Below are 23,627 nucleotides of genomic sequence, written 5' to 3' on the forward strand. Positions count from 1 at the left end.
TATTATATTTTATTATTATTTATAACATTGAAGTTATTTAAGTAAGTAACTTCAATGTTATATAAATGTTATAATATAATGTCAATATTATATTTAAATGATGTATGTATAGTGTGTGTGTATATATATATATATATATATATATATATATATATATATATATATATATATATATATATATATATATATATATATATATATATATATATATTGATATTTTCATATTTGAATCTCTAGTTTAGCTATCATGGTGTTTTTTCTACATTGTAATAATTTTTACTTTTCATTTCTCACTTGTTGGTCTAATAAAGGATTTTCTTATCTTACATCCATCTGCTCATCTATTTCCTTATTTTGGAGAAATTCTACTGAATATTACATATTTATTACAATGCATTGCTTTTTCTGAGTGGGCCGTGAATATCGCGCATCCGGCCCTGTGCGTCATGAATAATGTGCGCTGAGCGGCGCAGAGGGAGGCGCTGTCTCTTTAAGAGGCTCAGCCCTCTGCAGAAACAATCGTACAACCCCCCAACAAGTCATCGGACCTGTCAATCAAGCGGTCGGCGCCTTTGAAGCCGGGACTCCTCGCCTTGTCTTGGGCTCAAATGAGCTGTTTGCTGTTGTAGCGAAACATTGGTCTTCCACCAAGCAGCCAGCCGGGGAACGACGCCACATCTCAACTTTTTCTCTGCATGTGGTGGGGCGAACATTTCCCTACTTTCTCCTGGAGGCGCTCCACACTTGAGGATACTATTTAAGTGAGAAAGTCACTTCTTTATTCATACTTTTTAAAATTTTTAAACATACTTTACAAGAGGAGGTGGGGGCAAAAAGTCCAAGGTGAGGGAAGTAGTCATGCCTCAGCTCAGTAGCGGCGGAGGAGACGACCTGGGAGCGAATGATGAGATGATAGCGTTCAAAGACGAAGGAGAGCAGGAGGAGAAAATCCAGGAGAACGCCTTCACGGAGCGAGACCTGGCCGACCTCAAGTCCTCTCTGGTGAACGAGTCGGAAATAAATCAAAGTCCGACCTCGGCGGTAGGTGGCTCAGTGTGTGTGTGTGTGTGTGTGTGTGTGTGTGTGCGCGCGCGCGCGTGTGTGTAAACTTGTTTTATTTTACGCGCTGAATGAGACCAGAATTTCTGCCTCCGGGGGTAAAAAGCGGTGGGATTCCCATGCTGCCCGGAGTGAAAACACGCCGTAAAAGTGAGATAAAGTGGATAAAAAAGTGGCGTTTTTTCCGCCTCACCTGAGTCCGAGTGTTGTTGTTGTTCCAGGCGGTCAGACGGGGACAGCAGGGCGAGCAGAGGGTCTTCCAGGACAAACACCGAGAGCATCTCGACGGAGGTAAGAAGGAAACTTCAAAATACTCATTAGTGCGCCGCTCTGTCTAAGAATGACTAAAAAATAAAAATCTTCAGTGTTTTTGGTCACGGGATGCGCGCTGTAGCTTTAAAACCAACTTCAAAGCAGACTCTGTAAAGATGTCCAGTTATCGGGCTTTCCTCTGATCCATCACCTGTTAGCAGGACTGCGCTGTTGTTTTCATTCAAAGCTCAAAAAAATACGCCTCCCATGTCAAGACGAGCAGTTTTAACCACAAAATTAACCGATTAATCCATGAAAAGTCAGAACCTCTTCGGTTACTGGGCAGTTAATGAAAAGTTATCTCAGTGTGTCCTGGGTGTCTGCGTAACTATGAAGATGAAGAGAAAATATGTAAAAATTCACCCAGTTTTATCTCATGAAGAACAGTTTTGAGCTCCAATACCGCCAAAGCATCGGGCAGAGAAATGGATGATTTTTACTCCAACTACAATAGAAACAGATTTTTGTTTCCCTCAACATATTAAATGCATCAAATCAAAGAGTTTCTAAAAGAAATACCAAACCTAAACCAGACTGAGCTAATATTCAGATCAAATCCTGTAAATATGAGATTTAAAAATAATTAACTCTTGTTGTTTTTGTACCTAAAAATCTCCATTTTATTTGATGAAATGTCAGAAACACAAGTGGGAATAATTTGGTCACTTCTTAAATACAATGGGATTCAAAACTCTTTTCTCATTCATCTGTTTTCCATCGTTGAAAATAATTGGTGTTAGTTAAAATTTGAATCAGAAAAATTGGAGCAGGCCAGATTGGTGCACTTCTGGGTTTTTATCTTTCTGAGCTTTCATTATAAGTTTTTTCCAAGGTTTTATTTTTATTTCTTAGCTGCTTGAAAAGTGTAGCTTTGGTCACATTAACCCTTTCATCGCCAGCAGATGTGTTTTCCACAAACAGCTCAGGATGAAACGGTTAAAGACGAACTCAATGTTTCCACACTGGAAGGATTTTAAGAGAGATTGTGAGGAAAGGTTGGACATTTTATCAACGCGGTTCAGGCTACGCTGCACTCAAATAGTTTTGGAAGATTAACTCTGATTTGAAAAATAAACGTCTGTTTTAATGAATAATTCACATTTAAGGTGCAGTTCAAGCTCTACTTGTGTTTCTGTGCAGAGATCTTTGTTGTGTTTTGCCTGGTTTGACTTTAACTGACTTCCTACATGAGTAAATTTAATGTTTTGTGTTTTAAAATGTCTTCAGCTCTGTCGCTCAGATCTGTCACTTCTTCGGCAGAGTGGCTCTGTTTCATCTTAAGAAAGCTGTTATTAATGAAATCACCTAATGCTAATCATAGTGTGCGTCTTCCTTTCTAGTATTTGTGAAATTATCCCTGTCACTGTGAGATCTGCTCATGTTTTGGCATTTAGGGGCAATTTTGAAGGAAAATTGCAGCTTTTTCTCAACTTTGGGAAAAGAGTGATTAAGTTTTTTTGCTTTTGCCACCCAAAAAGAACAGAGTAACTTCCCTCCCTGTGTGCAGCACATTTTGAAAGTGTGTAGTTTTACTTGGCAGCTTTAATTATAGGTTTCCCTCAGCCGTTTCTCTCATTTCAGTCCTTACCCAAAGAAGAAATGTTATCACGTCGGGGTCGTCTCAGGAAAAGTCTTCATCAAAACCGGATTCTGTGGTTTCAAATGGATCCTTGAGACAAATTGAAACCAGTAGAAATCTGTATTAGCAGAACTGCAATCTGTCCAGAAATGCTTAGCAGTGACAATTGTGGCTAATTGCTTTGTGTTGCAGTTTCGGTCTGAGCAGGTAAATAACCCAGTTCTGTGTGACCCAGAGAGAGAGAGGCCCCTCGCTTAATAAGGCGGCTGCAGCTGGAAGTGAACGTAGTTCACGCCTCTGGGCTGCAGGTGACGGCTTGCTGCTGCTGTTACATATATATCTAGTCTGCGTTCGTGCAAGGATGCGACATGATGCAACCGCTTGGTAATAGTTTACCTGCTTTGCATGCACGCTTATTCCTGACGTGTTTGTTTCCAGCCGTCAGATTTAGCTTTTGAGAAAGACGTTGTAAAGTTGCTTTTGAACCTGTAAACATAATTTTTGTGTTTCTTCTTTCATTTAACCTCAGTGTCGAAGCAACAAGATGGAGGCATGTATAAGTCGCCGGCGTATCCCGGGTATCCGTTCCTGATGCTGCCGGACCCTTACCTCCCCAACAGCTCGGTTTCTCCATCTGTAAGTCGGCTCGTCCTGTTCTTAGCCCTTCCTGCTGCCTGCTGGGCTCTGATTTTTCTCCTCATTGTGTGTTTTGTCAACCTGAGGCCGTATTTATACCCGGCCTTTCAATCCAGGGCAAGTTTTTAAAATCAGATCTTCAGGATTCGCTTTGAATGCTAAAGAAATGACATGGCCGTCTTCTTGTTTTTGGTATTTTCTGTTTCTTTTTGCTCAAAAAAGTCAAAATCTGTTTGAAAAACAGTCTGTAATTATTGCAGAAAACTCTGCTGTGACTGTTGCCAATCAATATTTCTGGAACATTTTGAACTTTAATTTGAATTTTGAAAGACTCTTTATGTGTTTTGACTACATACACTACAAAAACACAAATTCTTACCAAGTAATTTTGATCTGGTTTCTGAAACAAATATCTTATTACACTTGAAATAAGAGGAAACTAACTTATAATTAACTTTTCAGCAAGAAATAAGTAAGTAATTCCTTAATATTGGCAGATTATTTCAGTTACAACAACGGAAAAATGATTTGTTATTAGTGAAATAATTACTTTTTCATCAATATTAATGAATTATTTACTTCTATATGTTGGTGAAAAGTTACTTGTAAGTTAATTTTGTCGTATTTCAAGTGTACTAAGATATTTGCACTAAACTAAACAAAATCTATGTGGTAAGGTTTTGTGTTTTTGCAGTGTAATGGACAAAATAAAATAAATTGAGGCTTATTGGGCTCAGAGGAGGCGGCTGTCGCCTCACCGTGAAATAACAAAATAAAAGGTTTTTATTGTTACTTTGGTGAACTCTGCTGACAGTCGGAGTGTGATTGCTGCTGTTGCAGTGAGGTTTTTCCATCTACACACACACACACACACACACACACACACACACACACACACACTCAGGAGTTTTAAGAAGGTTTTGTCGCGGCCCTAATAACAGCTGAGCTTCAGACGCAGATCTGAGACGTTTTTTGCATCATTTCTCATTTGTAAGAATTTATATTTGTTGTTGTCAGTAAATTCCAGTTAATGTGTTTAAACTGTTGTTGGATTGTTAGTTTTACTGCCAATAAATCTGTAAATATGATTAATTGGAGTGACTGTGTGCAGTTTAGTGATAAAAGTCACATTTCTTTATGAGCAGTAGTGTCTTTTTTAAGACCAGGACCTGAAAACAGTAATAAATATTTTTAATTGTTGCTTTTATTGTTGTCACAAACGCATGTTGTGACAAAACTTGTGAAGAAAAGAGTTTTTCCGTTTTTTCACTGTCTGTAACTCACTTGTTTTGTATTTAAATGGCTTTTTTTTTTAATCTCTGTTTTATTTATTATTATTATTTAAAGTCATCTGGAAGCTTTCTGATAAAACAAGGTGATTTATTTATTAGTTTTTCTCTTACGTGGAAATAAAACTTCCCAGAAATGAGTCTAAATGATTATAGGTTTTATCCATGATCACTGGGAACTGAATCACTGCAAAAACACAAAATGTTACCAAGTATTTCTTTTAGTTTCTAGAAGAATTATCTTATTACACTTGAAATAAGATAAAACTAACTTATAAGTAACTTTTCAGTAAGATATAAGAGCTTGTTTTTAGTAAATTATCCCTTAATGTCGAGGGAAAAGGAGATTATTTAATTTCCCCATGTTGTAAGTGAAATAATCTGATATTTACCTAAAACAGGCCAACATATCTTGTTGACAAGTTATTTGTAAGTTAGTTTTGTCTTATTTTAAGTGCAATAAGATATTTTCTCTAGAAACTAAACAGAATTACGTGGGTAGATTTATTGTTTATGCAGTGAAGCGTCCTTGTTGCTCATTTTCAAAAAGTTTTTTGTTGCCGTTGCTTTAAGCTGCTCATCCGGCAACATGATCAACAGCCTGGTGGCGTCTGATGAAATCGCTTCAGAAAGATGGAGGCAGGGCTGAAATGAAGAGCACTTCCCTTCTCTCTTTCTCTTTCTGTCCTTCTTTTTCTTTCTGGCGTTCGCTGAACTCTTCCTCTCTCTGCATCCTCTCTCTCTTTCTTTCTCTCTTTTTTTCTCTCCTCTTGTTGCTGCCTCCGTATATTTAGGGCGTCGTTTTGGGGCGCCTCTACCTACCAGCTGAAAGTGGGTGATGAAAGTGTCATGGCGGCTGAAAGTGTCATGGCGGCTGAAAGTGTCATGGCGGCTGATGGTTGTTGGTTTGATGCGACGAATCTGGGGAACCGACGGGGAAATCACAGGTTGTTTTTGTTTCAGCGAGAGAAGGTGACGCGTTTCTGACGGAGTGAGTCCGTTTGCTGGGCGGCAGAACCAGATCAGAACCAGAATCAGAACCAGAACCAGATCAGAACCAGAACCAGATCAGAACCAGAACCAGAACCTGAACCAGAACCTGTCTTCTTTAACAGCTTGAACTCTTGTTCTTCTTTTTCTATTTCGTCTTTTATTTGGTCAAGTTGTGGAAAATTGGCTGCATTTGTTCAGGAAGCAGGAAATTATTTCAAGTTTCTCTATCTTCTCTCTATCGCAGCAGAATCATTTTCAAAAACGCAAAAAGGACTCATTTCTGTCAACGCCATGAAATGATTATCAGGGATTCACCGATTGCAGTTTTCTGTCCAATTATCAATCTTTAAAAATCCTGATCTTCCGATTCTGATTTTTGCCAATATTGTTTTACTTTTTTGTCTAAAATGTTGTTAAATCGATCAGGAAAGTCACTGAGTTTAAACAGTGCAAGCGGAAATGTTTACAAAAGCAAAAAATCTTAATTTCTATCAGTGTAATGTGATTATTTAATGGGTTTTTGTTTGTTTCTATTCAGTGTGGAAGAGTTTGGTTAAAATAAAAGTCTTTGGTCGATAATTAAGACATTTATTGGCTGCAGCTCTCTTTTTATTTGAGTTTAATCATCCAGCCATCAGTTACCAGCAGCATATCGACGGAAGAAAACCTGAATCTGAAAACCTGAATCTGAAAACCTGTTTCTGAAAACCTGTTTCTGAAAACCTGAATCTGAAAACCTGTTTCTGAAAACCTGTTTCTGAAAACCTGAATCTGAAAACCTGTTTCTGAAAACCTGTTTCTGAAAACCTGTTTCTGAAAACCTGAGTGTGTTCCTGTAAGACTGTAAAACTGCTGAGCTCATTGCGAGAGCATCAGCTGAACGACAGAAAGTTCAGCATTAAGTTTATTAGTTGTCTCTGTGATTCCCCTCGGCGCAGCATGTGGGTTTGTTTTCACTGTAAAAACTCCAGTCCAGTTGTTTAAATCTGGGGGGGTTTTTTGAGGGGGGCTTTTTGGAGAAAATGAATATAAAATAATTCAATTGGTTCAGTTATTAATCTAAAAATGTAACTAATTTTCTGTTTAGACAGAAAAGCGTTTTCCTATTGCAAAAGGCAGAGTTGGGCAGTAACTAGTTACGTTTACTCAATTAGATTTGCCTGAGTAACTTTTTTAGGAGCATTGGACTTTTGAGTAATTTTATTCTGAAGTATTTCTGCTCTTACTTGAGTAAAATTTCTGGATTTTCTACCCACTGAATGAAAAACAGACATGTTTTAACCAGAAATCCACCAGACTCACACCTGCAGTTTTTGCAAAAGTTTCAGAAGTTTATTGAAATAAACTAATTTTAGAAAATTTATTTTGTCATTTTGGTCCTTAAAATACCAAAATTTCCACTTAACTTTATATTTTGCTCTGTTTGAAATGACTGATCAGTCACTCAGACTTTTTACCAAATACGGCTAGTTTTTGAGTAAAAACACGTTGAAGTATTTCTGCTCTGGTTCTCTGCCTCCTCTGGACGTTTTGCTGTTGTCACATTTATGGAGATATGGGAGGAAATGCTCAGAGAAGATTTGTGGGATTAGCAGATTAGCTTGTTGCCTTTGTGTGGAGCTTTTATCTGGATGTGTTTTGTGTTTTCATGGCTGCTGCTGAACTTCATTACACCGAGTTGCATCTCAGCGTTCGGCATGTTTGTTGTGTTCATCTGCAAGCCTTAGGCTGCTGTTTGTATCCAGAGTTCATGGTGTGTTTTCTGAGCTAATGTTTGCTCTCTCCCTGTGTGTGTGTGTGTGTGTGTGTGTGTGTGTGTGTTTGTGCATAACATTGTGGATTAAACGCAGACAGTTTTCTTTTTAAAGGGAGTCAAACCAAAGCAGAGGAAAGATTTCCTGTAGACATAAAAGTAGTTTTTTCGTCCTTCAGATCCATCTTTGCTTTGTGTCGTTTTCACCTTTTCTACCTCTGTTCTCGTCTCTGACGTCTTCGCCATCAGTTCGCCGTTCTTTCGTCATCCTCTCGTCCTTTGAGATAACCTTCAGGCATCTGGGAACTAGAAGGAGAAATGACAAAAGTTGTCATTTCTCCTTGTTGTAGATTTGTCTAATTTAAACTGTACTAAGACACTTGTGCTATAATCTAGAATGAAAACACTTGATTTCTGCTGGTGTTTTGTCTCTTTAAGTTGCAGGTGTTGATGCGTTTTAGCAAAGCTCTTTTGAAGCTTCTCTGTGGGATTTAAAGGTTTTCTACCAACCTTAGAAATCTCTCCTGGGAGATTATTCTGGTCAAAGGGTTAGCGTCTGAACCCTGAACCTAATATCTGATATTTGAGTGTGTGCAGTTGTTTTATTTGCTGTCAGACAGGCTGTGAAACTCCCTGTGATGTGGAAGCTGTGGTCACACGAAGACGTCAGCACTATCTGGCTTCGGCACGGTGAGCTGGAGGCTTTTACCGCCGGCCCGACCCGGACGCTGACTGTAAACGCCCTCCCGTTAAAATTTACAGGTTTCCTCGGGATAACAGTAAATGTTTTGATTAAATTACTGTTTGACGGCGCGTTGGGCCGTCAGTGGAATTTACGAGCTTGCGTTCAGCGGCTCGGCGCGCGCCGCTCTCATCTCGTTTGGGGGAATTTCCTGCTCGTTTGACACTTCATTTCACAGACCAAAATTGAAAAATTGACAGGAAGACGTGGCGTGTTTGGGAACGGGAACTTTGAAACATCATTTCTAACAAGTCTGGAGGCTCTGCTGTTTGTTTTGGATGAAATATTAAAGTAGGGGTGTTCAAAGTGTGGCCCGCGGGCCATTTGTGGTGCGTGGACTGAGTTTGTGCGGTCCACAAACTGCAGTTTAAGAGTGATACGACTCATCCAGTGGACGTGGTTGATGTAGATGGAGACTTTATTTTTAAATCAGGGAAACATTATTATTTACTTGAGTAACTTTTTTTGAAAAATGTACTTTCAGGAGTATTTTTACCAAGCTGTACCTGAGTAATTTTATGTGAAGTATTTCTACTCTTACTAATTTCTGGATTTTCTACCCAAAAACAAACTGATTTGGAAACATTTTATTTAGCTATATTTGTTACTTATGTGAGTTATTGTCATTTTCATCCTTAAAATAACAAAATTTCCATTTAATTTTATGTTTTGATCTGACTGATAATGTAATTTTAAAATATTAAATGATAATTTGATCAGTAACAACATAATTTTCAAGTACAGTGCTAATATTTATCTTTTTATAACTGAGTTTTTATAATAATAGAACTGTGTCCATGCAGTTCTGTTGAAAAGCCAACTTTGCTGCATCCAACTCAGGTTTTTTATTTATTTAACAGTTGAATATAGTAAGAGTTTTTAAAGAAAGTTGTTCAATTAAATCCAAATGAATCAGAAAATTAATTTTCTAAAGTGTAAAATCTTTTAAAGTTATGGATCTACAACTTATAAATTTGTTCTATTTTTATTTTTTCTTGGAACTTTTGACTCAACGATTTTGGCACAAAAAGTTTGTACACCCCTGTTGCCTCACGTTGCCCTAATGTTGCCGCTTCATGGCTTTCTCTGAATCTGAGAACAGAAATTTCCCTTTTGACATTTTTTTCCTGCTTTCATTCAGAAATCAGCTGCTGACGACGACGGGCTCCTCGTCTCTTTTCTTCCCCGCTGCGTTTTCCAAAATAACAAAATGAATAAATAAATGCAATCCTGCCAAGATCAAGGGAGCGCCGTGCGTGTGTGTGTGTGTGTGTGTGTGTGTGTGTGTGTGTGTGTGTGTGTGTGTGTGTGTGTGTGTGTTTGTGCATGTAGAAGTCGAGGATCTCTCCACTTCCTTGTTTCATTGTACTACGGTGTTGACAGGGGGGTTGCTCAGCCTTCCTCTAGTCCTTCGGTAAACAATGGCAGCAACGCAGGCTGAGTCCTCGCTAATCCGCCCCACTTCAGGGAGCGCAGACCCGGGGGCCGGGATGAGCGGCGCGGGGGCCGGGATGAGCGGCGCGGGGGCCGGGATGAGCGGCGCGGACCCCCCCTGGCCTCTGACCGGCTCTGATAAGAACCCGAATACTCGGATTTAAGAGGCAGAAAAGAAAAGAGGCTTTCATTGGAAGGCAGCAATTCTTTTTTCTACAAATATCTCCAAACATTTTTCATGCTAAAGTTCCAGAAACATGGACAGTTTACAATCGGGATGTCCAAAGTGAGGCCTGGGGGCCATTTACGGCCCTCTGAAGGATTTTGTGCGGCCCCCTCAGTTCCACAATGGAGTAAATCTGGTGCACAAGTTGCTGCAGTTGGACCATTTCTCAACTTTTAGGGGAATATTTTCTATTTTTATCAATTTTTTCTAGACAAATCAGTGTTTCTGCTTTCATCTTTGCTTTTGGAGAAACTAAAACCACAGACATCGACTTTCACTCAAACGCACATCATCTACAGCTCAAATAAGAAAACAATCAATTACAAAAAGTTTGAAACTGTCTGATAACAAAACTGTTCAAAACCTTTTTTATGTTTTCCATGATCCACAAAAATCTGACTGTAGTGTTGATTTAAATCAAACTTTACATTTTTTGTTCATTATTGTGCAGACGAAGTTGAAAAAGTTTGTTTTAAAGGTGTTCATGTTGTGACGACTTCCTGAAGGCGGCGTCTCAAAGCAGGAGCTTCTTAAAGAGACAGACACCCTTTTTGATAAATGTAGCATGTTTATAACATCTGAAGGTAAAACATAATTACTGGATTGTGCTATAAAATGATAAAATGATACTATAAAACTGGAAAACACAAAATGCTGCAGCTTTAAGGTATTTTTTGTGGCTCAGAAGCTCTTTAAACGTAATGATTGTTTGGACACAGCTGGTTTATAACATGATGTCGGATTAAAATGATCTATTTTAATGAAACATGTAAGACATTACAGTTACATTAATGTGTAAATCTGATGTCCTGTTTGATTTTATCAGCAAATTATAAATGTTTTAAACGTTAAAGCAGGAGAAGATCTTACATGTAATTTTTTAGTTGTTTCTAATAAACTGTTATATAGAAATTAAAAACAGTTAAGTGTATTTACACGTTCCAAGGAGTGGGTAGAAGACTCTATATAATCTAAATAAATAATATTTGACAGCCTCATTAAATCGTAACAATAACAATAACAGCAGTAATTATTGCTCATACTGATGTGCCTTGTCTTAAATGATGATTTTATTTTTGGATGTTGTTTAATTTAAATTATGCCACATTGAGCTTTAAAAGGAAGAGCAATATTTAAATCACGTATTTAATCCCAAACGATGAATATGTCATGAAATTCTCGATATGCATCAATCAGCCGGTTAGAGATCCGGCCAATTTTCCCTTAAACGTCTCTGATCTTTGATCGGCAGATAAGAAACTGAAAAATCTGACTAATTCCCTGTTCCTTAAATGCATCTAGAGTAAAAATGTAGATATTTTTGCTCTAGAAACACGTCATCCAGCAGCGGTTGGATGCCGTTTGTTTATTAAAATCCTGGTAAATGTTATGCAAACAATCATCTTTAGATTTACTTTCTTTGTTTTCTGTTGGTCCTTAGAAATAAAAGATCTGAATTTCTGGGCCGGGTCTGAACTGGAAACTGGTGCCGATTAAAAATATTTAGACTCATCAACCAAATGTTCTCTCAGCCTTCCTGCAGAAGATGAAAATATGTTTGAATGAAGGCCAATAAATAGATTTTTAAGGGGAAGAGTTGTTGAGGGAGGCGAAGAGGAGGATGAGGAAGATTAAAATACAAATGACCATAAGAGCCTCTTCGCCGCCCGGCTGCAGCTTTGAAGCTGTGAAGGCACCTGAAGACAAACGGTTCAGAAGACGCTTTCAAGAGGCGGAAATGTTTAAAAGAAGAAAAAATAAACCCCTTGGATGGCCCCGAGGTGTTTATACCTGTAATTATTCATCCACTTATTTCTTTCCGGTGGAAATGGTGCAGCAGTAAAAGACAGGTGTGTGCAGAGGAAGCGTGGCTGGTTTGATTATTATTAACTCCGTCTCAGACGTCTTAATAAAACAGCGTTTAGCTCAGGTGTTTTCACCTTCCTGAGCTTCTGACGAGAATATTAAACTGCAAAAACCTTACAGTAACTACAGATTTATATCAATACATATATATTACTACATATGGCTTCAGTTCTGCTTTAAAATAAACACATGATGTGCAGATTGAATAAAATGAGTTGGGATATTTTCCTAGTGGAAAAATAAAGCAAAATAAAACTCCATATATGCTTCATTAAACATAAGGAGGAGTTCATTTCCCATCTTTTCGTCAGACACAGATTAAACTGAATGCTTTTTTAAATGAATAACCAAAGTAAAAGGCAGGTCAGAAATAATTCTGATTAAATATTAGGCAAAGCTGCAATGAAAACAGAGGAAGTCTTGAATTTATAGCTGTTTTTATACAGTATTTTACAAAGCTAAGCCAAACATAGGCAGCTAAATCCTATACCTGCATTAAGAATAATTCATTTAATTTATTTAATCTTTCTTTAACCAGGACAGAACATCATAGAGTATCCTCAGCTGAAACTCGAATATAGATTTTATTGTAATTACTATTTTTTAGGATTTAGATCGCGTCCCTAAGGTGTGAAGGTCATTTAATGGAGTAGGAAACAAGTGACGTGTTGAAAGTTGAGTTGGAGACTCTCTCTCTGTTTTGTTTCATGAGTCTCTTTATGATTTTGAGAGAGTGTGAAATTGACAATAAATGAGAGAGAAAGTGGCCCATTAATCATGGGTTTCCTATTTGAGCGTTCACGTTCTGAGCAGCACGGAAACAGAGAGAAACCGAAACAAAGGAAACTCGACAAGAGGTCAGTAGTTTCAAACGGCAACTCTGTGCCTGGGCCTCCCGCTCTGAACAGTCTTTATGATCGCTCAGCGTGTGTGTGTGTGTGTGTGTGTGTGTGTGTGTGTGTGTTCAGGATGTTGCACCCAGGTGAGTCACTAGTCCATGGAGTGAAACTTTGCAAAGTTTCTCTGTAGTTTCTTGTTTACAGAGTGAGCTGTCCAGATGTGTGTGTTCTCAGCTCGTAGTTAATCAGTCACAGCAGCGACTCTGTTGATCACAGGTGGATTTAAAAAAAAATTTTAATCTAATTTTCTGTCGTACTGCAGCTATGATGTGGTGATTACTTTAAAGAAGGAAAGATATGAAGAAATGAAAATGTGAAGAAATTCTCCCATGTGGGTTTCTACTACTTCTAAAAACACTTTAAAAAAAGGTAGATAATGGTGTGCCAGCCCCGTTACCTAGCGACCAAAACGGAACTCCAGCCCCGTTACCTAGCAACCCAAACAGAACTCCAGCCCCGTTTCCTGGCGACCAAAACGGAACTCCAGCCCCGTTACCTAGCAACCCAAACAGAACTCCAGCCCCGTTTCCTGGCGACCAAAACGGAACTCCAGCCCTGTCACCTAACAACCAAAACGGCAGTGACGGCAGTTTGGGTTGCAGTTACCTAGCAACCCAAACTGAGTTCCAACATGTTTGGTTAGCTTGTTTTCCTGCTGTACAATGGCTGCTGTGTTTAGCTGATGACTTACCATCCAGAAACTACTTGCTGCATTCCTGTTGGTTGTGCAGGAGGCTCCACTTATGCTCTTCAAAGATGGATCTGTTTGCAGTCATTTTCACGTGCAAAGGCAAACATTTTTTGTAAGTATGCAGACCTATTAAGTAAAGAAAAAAACGTCGCTTGGTTTTATGTCCTAAAAAAGACCAGGGAAGCGGCCATTTTGGGTCCACGGGCAAATTTTGGCCACTTTTCTTGTTTTCACACTTTAACAAGCTCCTTCTTGGGATTTTGGCTTTTTTGTTATCTCTTTTAATCATATCATATAATCAGCTCTTTCCCTATAATTGACTTTATTTTAATCACATTAAGATGGTCTTTCATTGGCGCGCCTCATCAGTCAAAAGGAATCAGACTCATAAAGCTAGTGTAGCTGTTTGTCTCCCAGTCACTGTTTTTAGCATCTCAGCAGCAGCATAAATGTTTTAACCAATGTTAGCGGAAAACTCCTGTGAATCCGGTTTTAAAGTGTAAGGTTGAATAAACACCTGCAGCTTTCAGAAGGACTTACTGATGGTACAGAAACCCGTGTACCACTGGAAGCATTGTGTGTTTTGGTCGATGACATCACAAGAATCCGTTTGGTATTAAGAAAACATTTTGACAAAGATACTGAAGTAAATCTTCTTCCTTGAAGGATTTTAAATAATAACATCTAAATAAAGACAGAAAAAGAAAGGAAAACATGCCTGATGCCACTAGAATCAACCTTGTGTTTTACAGTTAAGTTTTTGTGTCTAAACATAGTTTTGTCTGAGGTGATTTCGATGGAGTTTGCAGATAAACAACAGGTGATGGTTGTTTTTGTGGTTGATCAAGTGATTTTCAGGTGATCTTACTCTTCACTAACTTTCTGTGTGGGAGGATTTTTTTAAAGAAACCAGATGAGCTGTGGGAATTAGAGTCTTTTTTCATTTCCTCCATTACTGTCAATAATCACAAAGTTTCTCTAAGCAGTTGCACTGCTTCATCTTTGTTATTTCCTAAAAATTTACGTTTCCTTGAACTCATAATTTTTTCTTAATGATTAGAAGGGAATCTGCTTGTATGAATAAATGAAGCAATAAGCAGTAAATCAATTAATCACATGATAAATTAAATCAACTCAATCATTTCCATTTGCATGATTTATGTTTTTTTCTACCAAAATCTGGATGATAAAAGTCTTCGGTCTGGCGTTTCATCCCATTTTTAAGGACAGTCGTGTTTGTTTATTTGTTCTTTCTGTTCTTTTCTTTATTTAGTTTTAATATTTAAAATGACTTCCAGCTCCAGTGTTAAAGGTTTGTTAGAATTTAAACTTTAATGAAATGTGGGAATGTGTTCTTGGATTATTATTATGCTATCATTTCCATTATGTTCCTGGAAAACGGTCTCAAAACAACAACATTATTATTTATCACAATAACTTCTGGGACTATTTATCGTCCAGCACAGGCCTGGCGAAATAACTCATTTTGCGAGATGATAAATTCTCCAAAATGATCTTTATAAGTGACAATATTGTTGTTTGGAGAGAATTTTCCAGTAATATAAAGCAAGAACAAATTCTCAAAGATCAATAAACTTTAAATCCTAATTAACATTTAACACTGGAAATGTTTTAAATATCCAAAATAAATAAACAAAACAACAAATAAAGTTAATTATGAAGTCTCTGTAAACAAAATGTTTTTAAAAAAATGGCAAGTTGAGACCAGAACACCAAACTGAAAACTTTTATCATCCAATTCTTGGTGGAAAGAGAGAAGGATAAGTGATTTATCATGTGATTAATCGGTTTATCGTGTGTGAAAGAGCCCGTTGTTGTAGCTTCCAAACATGCTCAGCAGATAAAACCGATTGTTGTTTTCTGAAACAATAGGCGGCGGCGGCGTTCCCTCAGGTTTTCTTCGTTCACGGCGGGACGCTCCAGTTCCTCAGCCTTTGTTTGGGCCGCTCTCTGTTCAGTCAGTGTGATCGCCATATGTGAACATAAAGGACAATTTGCCTTATGTTCTTCCCCTTTGATCTCCTGTGAGGAAGATTTACGACCCGCTTGGAGGAGTGACTTTCTCCATCCACGATCTCAGCATGTCAGACACCGGCTGGTTTAGCTTATTGAGCTGATTAATGCTATAAAAGAGACATAAAGACTTAAATATAGCTGTTTTTTATTCCCTTTTGTAATACGCCTACTGCAATAAACGATAATATTGTCATTTTGTTAACGGTTTAGTAATGCAAGGGCACATTCTTAAATATCAATAAACTTTAAATTCTAACTCTGGAGCTGGAAGATAATTTAAATATCCAAAATAAACAAAACAGACAAGACAACAATATTATTGTTTATCGTGATAAATTATAGGACAGTTTATCTTCCAGCAGAATAATGGCCGGCACACTTAAATGATGTGAGCCTCTGATTAAATTAAAGGTTGTTCTTTAAAAAATAAATGCCAGATTATGCCACTGTCCAGGCTTTTTGGACAAAAAAAGGGTATTATGCTCTATCATTGGCGTTTTGATATTTATTCTTGATTTCTGATCTAGAATCTCATTGAAATTGTCCAGAATTGAAGTTGCACACATGAAGTTGTGGTTGTTTTTTTGTTTTGCTGTGCTTCTCATTACCAAAGTATATGTTTTAATTGAGCAGCCTAATAGTAAATATGGGAGTTGTTGGATTGTGTGGACTCTTCTTATTGATTTGAGCACTGACTCATACAAAGCTGCCCCAGATATTCGTCTGAAACCACTTCTGAACAAACCCCCACAGCTAGTGCGTTGATGTCAGCAGCTGATAATGTCCCATAATGACTCTTCCTCCCCCAGACCTCAGCCTCTGCAGCTGACCTTTATTATCATTTTAATATGCACTTTATTAAAATAGTCATCATAAAAATAGTCAACCAGAAGCAGAGTGAAACCCCATGGTCCTCCGCCCAGTCCGTGCCCGTGGTTCTGCCCAGACCAGCTGGAGCCTCCACAGCCGCATGGAGCTGCACACATGGCTGCGATCTGAAGCACACACACATTTTCAGCCTCACACATGATGCGATGGAAAGACCAACACCTTCATGTTCTATTTATGTAAACTTACTTAAATACACCATACTGATACTTAAATGATGTGCATGCTTTCACTTCCTCCTTGCTCTTTATTTACCCTGATGTACTGACATTCTGACGGACAAAGTGGTGACGTGTTGAGAAAGAAAACACTGTCCTATCGTAAGTAAGGTGCTCCTAATCAGACATTCTGCAGGTTTCTGGAGGTTTTTACTGAGACTTTTCCAATAATTTTCATGCAAATACATAGACATTCTGTAACGCGGTCAAGATCCTAAAAAGCTGCTCGCTAATGAAGACTAGCATTGGTTTTAGCTGTCCAGTTGCCACCATAACAGCTAAATCTTAAATGTACATCTGCTATATAAAAGAAAAACAGACTCAGTGCTTTGCTACTAATTGTTAACACTATGACAAATAGATAACAATGTCAGGAAAAAGTTTGAATCACAAAGGTGCTAGCTTGACTATGAAACCGTAACATGTGGATGTGCTGTGGAATTCAGTGTGTTTCGGTTCAGTTACAAAATAAAAAGAAAGGTGACCTAAACACCAACCCTGACAGATCATCAGTGTTTATATTAGCTAACCAACCACCACTGTGTTAGTTTAGCTAATAGCAGCTGCTCTACTGCTGCTATTAGCTAAGCTATTATTAGGTTATTAGCTAATCTATTAAATTCAAAAATAAACATCGAGCCTGAAAATATAAAACTGAATGTCCTGCTCTGTGTGGAAAATGTTTGAGTGTTTTTGGTGTCGAATCCTGATACATAAAGTTGCGTTGTTGTCAGTTGCTATGGCAACGAGTCAGCATATAGCATAGCTGATATGGAGAACGATAAAAAAAAGAATATGAATGATCTTGAGTTGTGTTATTGTTCATTTTATGGAAGTCCATGGCGTTTCTTCTGTTTTTAAAGGTTTGACAGCAGCTGGTTCAGCTTAAATTCAATCAATGCTATTCACTTCACCTGTTAATAATCTGTGAAGGTTGACATCAGTTCCTGTCACCATCAATGGCAAGCTTTGATGCTTTTTCCGCCTCTTTGGGAATGTCTGTTTCACTTTTGTGGTGAGAAATTTGCAGGTAGGACAACAGGTAAATGGTGAAAAGTAAAAAGGGACAATCGTTTGCGTAAGCGCTGCATCTGTTTCTGTAATATTTAAGAGTAAAGAGAGGAATTCCCTCTTCAACAGGTTTCCTTGTAAGGAGCTCATTCATGCGTCAAATTGATTTCCTACCTTTGTTCAGACGGTTTAGTCATGCATGCTGAGGTTCTCATCCCTGTGTTTTGTGATCAGTGGAAGCTTTTCCTCTGGTTTTCAGGAGAAAGAGCCCTGAGGCCATAAAGACAGGCGGCACTGACGTACAAACACAGCGAGCACGCAATGGGGGCATGTTTTTCCAATCAGCACTTTATGATGGAGTCAGAAGACTGGTTTCAAATTGTTGTTTGATTTCGGAGACGTTTGGAAACAAGACGAGGATGTGCGAAATGAAAACAAAGCCAAATGATTTTGGCTTTAATGATCACAAAGTTGATGTCATTGACAGCTTGGTGTGTAACAGGAAGCCCTGCAGCTCATAATGCATTTTTTTATTCAGTGTTTTCGGTGTGTGAGAAGCTCTTGTGGTAAATCAGCTTGTGTGAACGTTTTCAAACAAGGCCAAACAAAAACTAGAGCAACTCTGATATGCAGTGCACTGTGGTCGGCGTGAGTGTGTGTGAGAGTGTGTGTGTGGGTGTGCGTGACGGCGTAGGTGTTGCTCATAGTACAGGACGTCTATGTGGGAAACACTGTATGCACACCAAGGACAGATGAAAGGGGAAAGGTGGGTGGGCAGGAAGTGAACAACAAAAGAAATGCACCATCTGATTTATCAGATTGGGCCGATCAGATGGAGGAGAAGAAGGGAGGATGGAGAAGGAGGAGAAGAAACGACAGAGGCAGAGAGAGTGATGGAGGGAGAGGAAGAGAACAATGACGGAAAGAGATAAGTGCACTAGCGGAAGGGAGTTAGCAGTAAACAATGAGAAGGCGGTAACCGCGCTGTGCACCTGGTACAACAAAACCACAGCCCCAGTTGAAACAAACGCTGATACCTTAAGAACACCTTTAACCGTTTCACCGCCGCACTCAAGGAAAGGAGCGCGAATCCACGGCTAATCTCTCTGTCAGCGAAAGGAAGAGGACCTCTGAGGTTCTGAGGAGAAAAGATTTTCAAGTTTCACTGCTGTCGAAATCATGAAAACGCGTTGAAAAGTGGAGGCCAGGAAAACCAGACAAGTGGATTTCATGTTTCTATGTTTGTTGCGGTTTGCTTTCACTTTGCAAGTGAATGATGGCTGGTAAACAAAACATGCAGGAGATCATCACTGGACCGAGAGTCTGCACAAAACGTTCTGCTAGGTTAAAAAGAAACAATTTCACAGTGGAGGAAATTCACACGTGAATAAGTTGTTAAAAGCCATGACATATTCATAATTTAGCCTAGGTGGCGCTAGCGCTCATCGTCATCAATCACTGAACGTTTAGTCAAAGTTACGATTCATTAAGCAAATTTAGTTTTGCGGTAATGGAAACGGTGCATGTTTCCGACTCGAGTCGGGTCTGTTTTCACACCGGAACCGAACAGAACCAGAGTTAGTCTGGAAGAGAACCCGCTCAACAAGTCGGCCTCAGTCCGGTTGTTCGTGTTCACAGCTGCATAAAAGGTCCAGAGCAGCAGGAAACAAACTGGGTTATTTGAAGTGGACCAGCAGCGGCCCTGAAAGTGGTTTTTGTCCTGATAAATCTGGATTTTTTTGCCACACCCAAAAAATGAACCCAATGTTGGCTTCACTTCCACCAGTCAGAGTTCATGTTTGTTTCTGAATCATAGGATTTATAACGCATGAATTTGCATGAATACGTGGACGTGTTATCGCTGCGCAGCTCTACAGCTACTTACTGATGCTTTAGCTTAGCAAACCGTGAATTTGGGGTTTGGACCCGAGTGAAGTTTATTCTGGTTCTCCTGAGATGGAGATCAATAAGAGACGCTTGGTTTGACTTTCGGTTTTGTTTGACGGCTGCTGCTCTACAGCGACACCCAGTGGCTGTAAATGTCACAAATATCAACCTGAAGTTACCTGCTTTACTACCTAAAGGTCTGTCTGGATCTCAAATTAATGGAACAACAATTTAATATATTTGACGCCAAATGTGTCATTTTATGACAGACAAGGAAGAGGAAGAGAAGAACTACTTCTACTCAAGGAAAAGTAAAATGTATGTGGTAAAATCTCAAGTACTGAGTAACTCATCAAATTATAAATAATCTAACATTTAAAAATCACATTATCAGCTGGACATGATAATGTGAAACCAAAGTGACAGTAACAAAAAACACAGAATAAAACTTTTCCAGTGTCTTTCAATAAAAAAAGTTATGAATCTTTAACACAAACTGCAGATCTGGTGAGTTTTCTGAAAATCCAGACATTTTACTCAACTTAGAGTAGAAATACTTTATATTAAAATTACTCAAGTAAAGGTGAAGAGTACCGTGTCTTAAATATTCTCCTAAAAGTACATAAAAAATCATTGCAACACTTTTGCCAATCCTGTAAGGACCGAAAAACAACTTAGCATGTGAAGCAAGATCATTTTAACTCTGAAACATTTGAAAAATGCAGACAGAAACCTGGATTAGGGTTAATTATTGGGTAATTATTCTTCTTTTTGCCTCATAACGACTGCACTGCTCAAATCTTCAGTTCAGCTGACAGGAATATCAGCGACGGTTTAATTATTACATGATTTCTAAGGTCATTTTAGGATGGTTTTTGGGACTAAGTAAGGAAAATGCTTGATAAAAACAGGATTTCCATCAGATCTGACGGCTTAATTTGTAGTTTAATTGGAGTCGTACTAAAGCCGCTCATTGTGGAGCCGATTTCCTTTTGTTTTTAATTACGGAGAGGGAATAAAACAAGGACACATTCTGTCGTGTTAGACAGACAGACGGTCTCCATCGCTGATGTTTTTACAGCCTCCCCGGCCCAATCATCCTGCAGACAGGCGCAGATTTACAGCAGGCACATTCAGCAGGCAGCCCGATGCAGGACCCCAGAGGACCGGTTGGCTGTCTGCGGGTCTGCAGTGCGAGGCGACCCGCGTTCCTCCTGCCTGTCTCGCTCCAGCGTTAATCATGTAATTTATTTTATTGCCTTTTCTCTCTTAGATTGCTCCACCAGACTTAATTTGGCGCGGTAAAGACAGCAGCGGCTCCGACACCATGTTGGCTCCATCCGATCACAATGAGGAGAAATCTGGTTTCAATCACTTATTGATCTGCAAAGCGTCAAGTCGACTCTGAATTAGCGGAGGCAGCTGAGGCAGAATATTACAGATAAACATAAAACTCATTAAAAAAGAGACGTAATCTGGAATAAAAAGTTGTTTATTTTAAGGACATGTTTATGTTTGTCCTCAGAGGTTGGACCAGAATAGATTTGCTGATAATCCAGCCGTGTTGGGACTTCCTGCGTTGAATGTTCATTACAGTTTAAAGTTTATTCATCTTTGGGAATATTATCATTTATCGCGGCTTTATCGTCCAGCAAACAGGCTTAGCGGATTTCTAATTTTTCCTTCTCTTTGCAGGAATATTGATTGTTTTCACATTTATTCAATTTCAAACGATATAGTAACATTTACAAGACGGTTTGTGTTTTCATCATAAAACTAGATTCATCCATCGAGAATACAGCGTTGTTCTGAAATACTGCAGTGACAGTTTGGATTCGATTGTTCCTCATTTTTCTGACTTTTCCCTTCCTGTCATCATCGCTTCGTTCCCACAGCTTCGGCTTCTGCCATATTACAGAGGTTTAATCTGTAATCCTCATCCAAGCTTCCCTTTGCAGTTTCACTCATGCAAATTATGATCATGTATATTATTCAACTATATTGATATTTCCAATTATTACACAAAATTAACACCAGGGTTCCTACACAGTGTGGAAAACAAAGTTTAGAAAATAATATCTGAGTTTCTTTTCTCCCTATTTGGTCATTTAAAAGATTTTTTAAATAAAATAATTCTGGAATATAAGTTTATTTTTATTTATGTTTGGATGCTCTTTACTTTGGGACAAAAAGACATTTTCATTATTTATTCAACCAAACCATATTTGGATTAGCAGGCCTGTGTCACAGGTCACAAACATTCATCTGAAGACTGTAAGCGTATTTTTAAGTTGTGAGGTTCAGACCGTTGGCGTCTCGGTGTTAAACGTTGTGCAGCAGAGCAGATCTAAACTGGTCCAGACGCAGAAAATCGTTGATCATTGTGTCGTTTTATGATTACTGGAACACTCAGATAATAAAAACCCAGAAATGTTAATGTTTGCAGCTGAAATGCTTACAATGACTTACTTTAAAATGTTAAAACAGGCCATTTCCTGTGAAGCTTGAAATTGTAAAACTCATACTTAGAAGCAGATTTTACGACGTTTTGAGAAAACAAGTCTTCTGTGATGTGCAGGTCTGCTGCGATCTGAGTGAATTTAATTTAGCCTTTCTGCCTGCGTTTGTGTGACAGCTCTTGTGTTTGTTGTGTACTGTTAGGCAAGATTAAGCCTGTTGTGGTTTACCATGGAAAATAAAGGCCTCGAGTCACATTGTCACCTGAACGGCACAGACGCACACACTGCTTCTTCATAACTGGGTGCGCCTCTTGTGTGCTGGTGGAAAATTTTCAAGGTTCGCTTGCTCAACTGCATCTCCTTTTTCCAAGTACCAGGGGAGGAGAAGTCGCCAACCTGCAATGGAAAATCATTTTTAACTGAAACAAAACATTCTGACAAAGAAACTCTGCTGTGCTTGCTCAGAGCTAAGGGAGTAACTTGTATCTGTTTACATGCAGCAGCTCTTTTTCTCTCTCTCTCTTTTGTGTTTTAATTTAACCATTGAGGCCACAACAGTGGAAGAAACTCTTACCATCATGGAAATATGTGACATTCAAGCTTGCATCCAGGTGCACAAATGTTCCACAAAAAGCAGATCACTGATAAAGCAAAGTCTTTGAGGACATGAAGTCTGATTAGTAAAATGAATAAACTGGTTGTTTCTTGCTCTGCGCTGCCATTACTTTGAAGGGGAGGCAGGTTGGGAGCGTTGGTTGAGTCAGAACGTTTGGTTTGTTTGGTTCCTCACCATGTTGTTTCAGGAGTTGGATCAAAAGAGACAGACGAGAGATGAGATCCAGGCAGAATGAATTAGAAGTGTGACGATGAGCCGAGACGACATGGAAGTTCACAAGACGAGGCGTTTGGCAGCATTAGTTGGTTGATAAGTTTTAGCTCAACCTAAAAACTTCTGTGCATTTTCTGGAAAATCAAACCTGACTTTGTCAGCAGTACACCACCGACGTTTCTAAAAGAGATGCAGAAGGCAATAAATGAATTAATCTAAACACGGTTTAAAACCTTTTATGGATCAAATAGGAAGCTGCAGATGCTAATATTAGCATTGTTAGCGGCTAACGGTTAGCTGCTCTGTGAATGCTTCTTTTTCAACTTGGTAACAAAAATGTTCCTGGATAAACTTTTGAAAAGACTTGAGAGCTTCGTGAATGATTCTCCAGCCGAGTTGTGAGCTAACTGGGTGAAACAACCGGGTAACTCCGATGCGTTTTTCTTTTAACTTCAACATACAAAGATCCAAATCTCCATCTTAAAGATTTCACCTCCATATCTCTGTTACTCTTTGTTCATCAGACTAAATCACACATATATAATAGGGCCTTGTAAAAATGAAAAACATTTTATTATCCTCCCAGTTTGTATCCTTGAGCCTTTTTACTGCTGTTGATCATGTTAAAATGAAATCTTTGACTTGGTTTTAGGGCTGGACAACATGGCTGAAAAACCTGACATGAAATAAGCTTTTCATGTCAGACAATATCGGTAATTATTTAAGGCACAGGCTGATTCAATGATTCTGGGCCTGACGGCGGCAGCTGGGCCTGATGGTGGTCGGGTCTGACGGCGGCGGCCGGGCCTGGCGGCGGCG

At 38.8% G+C, this 23,627-nt stretch overlaps 1 protein-coding gene and 1 long non-coding RNA gene across 2 annotated transcripts in view; both read left to right on the forward strand.

The window, feature by feature from the left end:
* The first annotated feature begins 333 nt into the window (after positions 1-333).
* Positions 334-23,627, forward strand: part of tcf7 (transcription factor 7) — an 81,218-nt gene continuing 57,924 nt past the window's right edge. The window contains 3 exon segments of the mRNA XM_014985169.2: positions 334-1,041; positions 1,281-1,350; positions 3,480-3,586. Coding sequence (XP_014840655.2) covers positions 859-1,041; positions 1,281-1,350; positions 3,480-3,586 — 360 coding nt within the window. The 5' untranslated portion in view covers positions 334-858.
* On the forward strand, positions 3,596-22,807 carry LOC148155479 (uncharacterized). Its single transcript, XR_015765184.1, has 2 exons — positions 3,596-8,311; positions 9,505-22,807. It is a non-coding gene; the product is annotated as an uncharacterized LOC148155479 (long non-coding RNA).

Source organism: Poecilia mexicana, unplaced genomic scaffold, assembly GCF_051168715.1.
Source record: "Poecilia mexicana isolate PSO_F unplaced genomic scaffold, ASM5116871v1 scaffold_14, whole genome shotgun sequence".
NCBI lineage: Eukaryota > Metazoa > Chordata > Actinopteri > Cyprinodontiformes > Poeciliidae > Poecilia > Poecilia mexicana.